This window comes from Tupaia chinensis, unplaced genomic scaffold (assembly GCF_000334495.1).
Source record: "Tupaia chinensis unplaced genomic scaffold, TupChi_1.0 Scaffold140548_1, whole genome shotgun sequence".
Classification (NCBI taxonomy): Eukaryota; Metazoa; Chordata; class Mammalia; order Scandentia; family Tupaiidae; genus Tupaia; species Tupaia belangeri.
The window spans coordinates 1,864,376-1,870,819 of NW_006200423.1; the positions used below are offsets into that span (position 1 = coordinate 1,864,376).

General features: G+C 42.1%; 1 protein-coding gene across 5 annotated transcripts in view; it reads right to left on the bottom strand.

Moving 5' to 3' along the window:
• PSD3 (pleckstrin and Sec7 domain containing 3) overlaps positions 1–6,444 on the bottom strand; it is a 521,964-nt gene that overhangs the window by 96,452 nt on the left and 419,068 nt on the right. For all 5 annotated transcript variants that reach the window (XM_014593412.2, XM_006162809.3, XM_006162812.2 and 2 more), the window contains one exon: positions 470–513. In XM_014593412.2, the coding sequence (XP_014448898.1) occupies positions 470–513 (44 nt within the window). The remainder of the gene's footprint in view (positions 1–469; positions 514–6,444) is intronic.

The window sequence follows — 6,444 nt, forward strand, 5'->3', positions numbered from 1 at the left end:
TCGCCCTGTCGGTGGAGGCCGCGCGCCCTAAAGCAAAAAAAAAAAAAAAAAAAAAAAAAAATCAATGTCCTAGTTTAATTAGTATCATAAGAAATAAGATTGAAAAACCTTGATCTGTAATGAATGAGGGTATTAAAATAAGCGGAGGGTACCATAATAATTTATATTGGATTTTAGAATATATGTAATTTTATTAGCAGATTTTCTTTTAGAAAATGTATCAAAGGATACATTAAAAAGAGAATTGCCTAAGGACACAGCAACTAGATTATTTTTTGTTCCTTTTATCAAGGAAAATAACAAAAGATCTTCAGGATTTAGTTAGGTCTTAGCTAAGTAGGTAAGACACTGGGTGTAAAATGAGAAGTGGCCATGTATATTTAATCCTTTCCTAAGATCACCTCCAAGGATAAAGAAAGCAAGAATAAAGTCAGTCCATTATTAAAGGGCGGGCACCCAGCATACTTACACTGCCCATTCAAGCTTCTCATTTTTGATTGAGTTGTATAGAGCCTGTAAAGAGAGAAAATAAGATCGAATTATTCTTTTCATTCTGTTCCACATTTTGAATTCTGCAAGTGAACAAAGGCAAAGGCTTGAGTGAGTCAGCAAGCTATTCCTCCAAACAAGGCCACCTTAACAAGACAGGCCTGATAGCCCTTGTCAGTCATCTTGCTGGGTCTGAGCAGAAGAGGAATCCACGGTGAGGCAAACGAGCACAGGGCAAATGGCATTTTATGAAACACACAGACTTTTAGAAAGTAAAAATGTCTTTTTCACATAAGACACATGACACTGTATTACCTTTTACACAGTGAGATACTAGGCTATGATTATAATTAGACTGCTCTTTATTTCTCTTACTCAAAGTATGATCTTGTCGTTTCACTAATGCGGATGCTGGATAACTCACCATCTTCTCAACAGAACAAATGTAACTGGTTTTGTGGTAACTCACTGTGCAAGGCACGTGGAGGGGCAGTGTCAGTGTTTCTGTACCAAGGCCTTAGGAGGTTTCACTGTTCTGACATCACAACTCTGCCTTGCGGTTACGTGGGGGTCATATTGGTATGTACATGGTGGTGGTAGAGGGATGGAAAGCTTGCTCAGAGCCTTGGTAACAAAAATCACACAGTCAAGCCAGAAGAAGATGGTCTCCCTGCCTCTTCCAGCCTCAGTATCATGCAGAAGGTGCTTGTAATCCACTCATTCTCAGCAACTGCCCGAGCAAAAGGTACGCGGCATTTCTACTTTTCAAATTTTGAGTAAGGCGTTATAAAGAAGACACAAATGCACCAAGGTATAAAATCAACACGACAAATTATGTCAAAGAAAAGAATCATACACATAATATAATGATGATGTTGGAACGATTTTTTTTTTCCTCAAAGAAGGATGTAGACCTATTAGGGCTTAAAGGCTTAGCAAAGACTTCATTTACTCTGAGAGAGGAAAAAGGGAGACAGATGCTATCCATGCCTCATCCCTCAGCAGCAGCTCAAAGGCTGTACAAACAGCACAGAGGGACAGAGGCAGAGCTGCCTTGTAGTCCTGACTTCTGCCTCCGAACACGTCCCACCCAGGAGTCTACGCTTGCGTAAACAGTGGTGAATTCTCCCACCAGTAAAACACTTTCAAATTCATCCAGATGTATTATGTTACAGATTTTATATCACTTAAGATTCAGTACATGCACCCTTAGCCCGTAACTTGACCGACACTATGGAAGTTCTCCAGTGCAGCTATCATCATTTAACTAGTGAGTAATTATGGTAGCTAAGAAAAATCAGGACGCGCCTCATCCTCACTAGGACACAGTAAAGTATTTGTGTACAAACACAGAAATGAAAGAACAAGTTAAAATAAAAAATAAATCGAGGCACAAGACCATGTTATAAACTGGATATTCTTTTAAAGAACTCAAATTTACTGAAGAGCCACAACAACCTATGTTGTTTGAACAACCTATGAAGCTGAACACGTACGGAAGTGTAGAGTAGAACTCGAACTCAAACCTCAAGACATTAGAGGAATAAATGCTTTTAAAATGGATTCTATTACTTGCATGAACCCTTAGAACTCTTACGTGATAGAGGGCTGAGGAACTGCAGTAGAAAAGAGACAGATCATTAAAGGTTCTTTATGTACTGTCACACTCAAAATTACGCAGTTATTCACAATTTGAAGATTTAAGAAGAACTATTCATAAAGAAGACACTGAAAATGATATCTAAGCATCTAAAAATTTGTAAGACATTTAAGTCTACCCTAGAACAATTATTTCAAAAACATCTTTTTTTACTTGAGAATATTTTGGTTAATGGAGTTCTGAATTAAAACCTCAGTCAGCTAGGTATCTTACCACAAAGGTCTATTATAAAGTATCGTGCTGAATGCAACAGGCTTGCCGTATTGTAGGCCAAGCCCTTTCCCTGTGTATATAATCTAAAATAGGTTTCTTATTGTAGCATACAAAATATGAGCAATGCATGTCATTTCTGTCCTTCTCAAATGCAAAATTATAAAGGAATTTGTGTCATTCTTTGTAGTGCTTCGTGATGGTCCATTATTTTCTTAATGAAAGGAAGATGCTTTGCAAATGCATCAAACACTCACATAGCCGAATCACAACTTGGATTCCTTTAATCTACTTAGCCTGGTTAAGAACAGAAGTCCTTTGATTCTTCTTTATCTCTACCCTACAGTCATCATATTTCCTTTTCTGCGGGTCCCAGTCACCATGGCCTATCACTTCAAACAGCCTTGTTACATTTTCAACATCCGTCCCACTGTCTTTCCGTTATAACCCCAAAGAAATACAATCTCTGGACCAATTGTATTTTGACTTTTCCACACTGATCTCCCATGTATCAGTTATGATTTCTTGTAGTTTCAAATGTTACATACCTACACTATAACTCTCTTAAGAATAAGGGTGACCTTAAATTGGGTCATTGTAAAAGTCATGATGTATTTTTCTATGTTTTTGTATGCAAAAAATGCGTCATGACTTTTCCGATGATCCAACAGCTTATGCAGCACGATCATAGGAAGGTATGGAAGGCGCTGGCCTCAGGGATACAGGTATTTCAAGTTCTCCCCTTCTCCTCTCAGTGCTCTCTCCTCTCTTTCTATCCTAGTCATCTCCAGGCTTTGATTTCTCAATTACACAAGAAGCATGTCCACAAAATCCAACACCTTTTCATGCCCTTGTGTCTCTCAGCAAGAGAAAATAAGCAGTTCTCTCTCCCAACTGCAGTAGAAGTCCCAGGTAAGGCTTCCCATTGGTGTGAGTTAGGTCTCTGCACTGCAGGTTAGTCCTGTGGCTAACAGTTGAGGTGTTACGACTGGGTCCGTCCCTGAAGTCAGTAGGCTGGGGCCTCTATCAGTGAGGGGGTAGCACTAGCCTAGCCTCCTGAACTTCACAGCCTCCCAATTCACAGGCTCCTAGTTCAGCACCACTAGAGAAAATTAAGCGATAGCACAAACACCACTCAACAGTTCAGCACCTCAAATTCCAGCAGAGCCTTCCTTCGTGAGCCTCCATTTCTCCCCTTCTCTTAAACCTACTCGCATTAGCACCTTTTCTTTTCTCCTTTCTGATGAAAGGGGAAGAAAGAAGAAAACAGATGATTTGTTTGTTCTCAGCTGAAAGGGACCTTGCGGATCATAAAGCAAAGACGTCCTTATGGAGACGAGGAAAATGAAGCACAATGCCAACTGACTTCTCTCAAGGTCCTGCAGTTGCTTTTTCACCAACTTTGGCTCAGAAATGACATTTCTCTTCACATTTACTATCAACGAACTACATCCTCTCCTAAGAACAAACCTGACTGCACTGTATCTGCTGGCCTAACTCAAGACCCCTGGGCAAAGGCAACACAGCCTGTGCCGTCTCTAGAACAGATTCACATGTTGGTTCCTGTCACAGTTTATTATTGGAAGAGGACTTGTATACAGGAGCCACTGCTGCTGGGACACAAGCTTGAGGTGCTTTGTCAGGGAGGATGGTGGGTTTGCAGCACTGACCCACACTCTCAGGCCACTTATGACCAAAGGCATTTGCCCTGTGAATGGCTGAAATTGGAGGTGTAGGCCAGAGTTCATGTGCGGGGTTACCTGGCTCAGTCCCAAGAGAGCAGGGTCTGTGGGTAAACACTGTCATGGGCAGCTGTCCATTTCCCTGTGGCCACAAACAGGCAGCTGGAGAGGGGATAAGTGGACAAGGTACCAAATTGCCCTTTATGGCCCGGCAGCCCATGTGCAGTAGGCAACAACCCACCAGGGACAGCTGAACAATGGGTCTTCAGAAGGGGTCCTAATCTTAAACCTTATACAGCAAGAACCCTAAGGATGTGAATAAGCTAAAGAACTTGAGATAGAGAGGTTGCCTGGGTGGGCCCTAAATGAAATCAAAAATTTAAAAGAAAGACAGAAGAGACTTAAGAAAGAAGAGCGACATGAATAGAAACACAGAGATTGCAGTAATAAGACATAAACCCAGGAAGGCTGACACCTACGGAAGTTGGAAGAGTCAAGAGAACAGTTTCTTCTCTAGACCCTCCAGAGGTGCACAGCACTGACAATGTCTTGATGGCAGACTTCTGGATTCAATTGAAAACAATCATACACCCAAAGATTGATTTCCAGAAATACTTCCAGGGCCAGTTCCTACGGAGATCACATTTGTTGAGGTTCTGAATGTGTCCCCCTCCCCCCAACTTCAGGTGTCAAAATTGGGTGAACTCATCGTGTTCAGTGGGTGAAGACTTAATCTGATGACAGTGTTAAAGGTGCGGTCTCAGGACCAGTGGATGGCATAATGGTTACATTGCCAGACTCCACATAGTTCGAATCCTGAACCCAGAGGCTTAAAACTCAAGCCGGGCATGTGTGTGTGCATGCCCAAAATCCCAAAAGGAGAGTGGAAAAGGGATTGAGGTGTGACCCTACCTCCTGCCATGCTGGGGGTGATTTCTCACTTTCTGACTGTTTCTCTCTCTCTGTCTGTCTGGCAAGTGCAAGCACCCTAAGGCAAAACAAAACAAAACAAAAAACCCCCCTCTCTAAAAAAAAAAAAAAAAAATGTGAGGTCTATGGGAAGTGATGCAGCATCAGGGTAGAGACCCATGATTGAATCCAGAAGGGTTTATTATGGAAGGAATGAGACAGAGACATGGACCCAGACACACACTGCTCAAGCTCCCGACCTCCGCCATGTCATCACCAGCAGGAAGACCCTTGGTGATGCAGACCCTGGGCCTTTGGCCTCTAAACCATGAGCTGAATAAACCTCTATGCTTATAAATGACCAGATTTGGATATTTTTGTTACTAGCAATGGAAAAGACTAGATTATGACCCCATTGGAAGGCATGAGGACACACCAGATCCAGCTGAGGAATTTTTCTAAATACTGATTACTGCATCCTCCCCACCTCTCTTTTATCAGCTCCCTGCACAAAGCACCCATGTGTATTTCCAAATGCTCCACAAGAAACCCTGACCTGAAGCCCTTCTGAAAAATCACTGTGAGGCCAGCCTCTGGCCTGGTGCTTATGTGAGCTGGATTCCACACAGTCAACTGTGTGATGTGAGTCTCAGACACAGTGAGTTGAAGAACACACTGGGCATGTGCATGTGCGTGTGTGTGTGCGTGTGCGTGTGTGTGTGTGTGTGTGTGTGTGTGTACCCCAAATCACAAATACCCCCTGGGGGGGAGGTGGTACTTTCTCACCTCCCCCTTGTTTGTTTCTGTCCTACCAATGCATGTCCCCTCTGGCAAAATGAATCATAAAAGAAAACACTGCCCTGCAAGTTTATCCATCTTTTCTCTAATTGAAATCTTTGCAACTTAACTTAGGAGGCAAGAGAAAAAGCATACACCTCCACTGACAAGAACAGGAGAGAGTGAGTCTCTGTATTAGAAGATCATTTTTAAGAATGAGAAAGCAAAGTAAATGGCTTAAATTACAGAGATCAAGGTATTCTGGTCGAAATTTACTTTTAAGTGTTTGTTCCTCACTCTTGATTGCTTCTCAGAGCTGGTAAAATGCAATTTTATTCAAGGCTTCGCACCAGTACTGCCAGCCCACACGCGGCTCTGAAGTTTTCTCTCGTTACCATGCATTGTGTAACCATGAGCCTCTCTCTTTCTCCAGAAGCTTATTTTGCACAGAATTCATGTATTTTGGTTCAATCAGTTCTGAATGCCAGTGGTTTTTATTCCCCCTCTGTGGTCCTTGAATCCTGAAGAGTCTAAGGGATAAAATAGCTTCTACTATCAGCAAAACTGACAGTGACAGTGGTAGAATGTGTACCCAGAAGGAATTAGGACACCATGGTCATGGTATTCAAATACAATGCTGGCTCATGTGAATTCAGCTCAAGCAGACTTTAAGTCTAGAATTAAATATGCACTACTCTGGCAGAATTATGAGAGAAA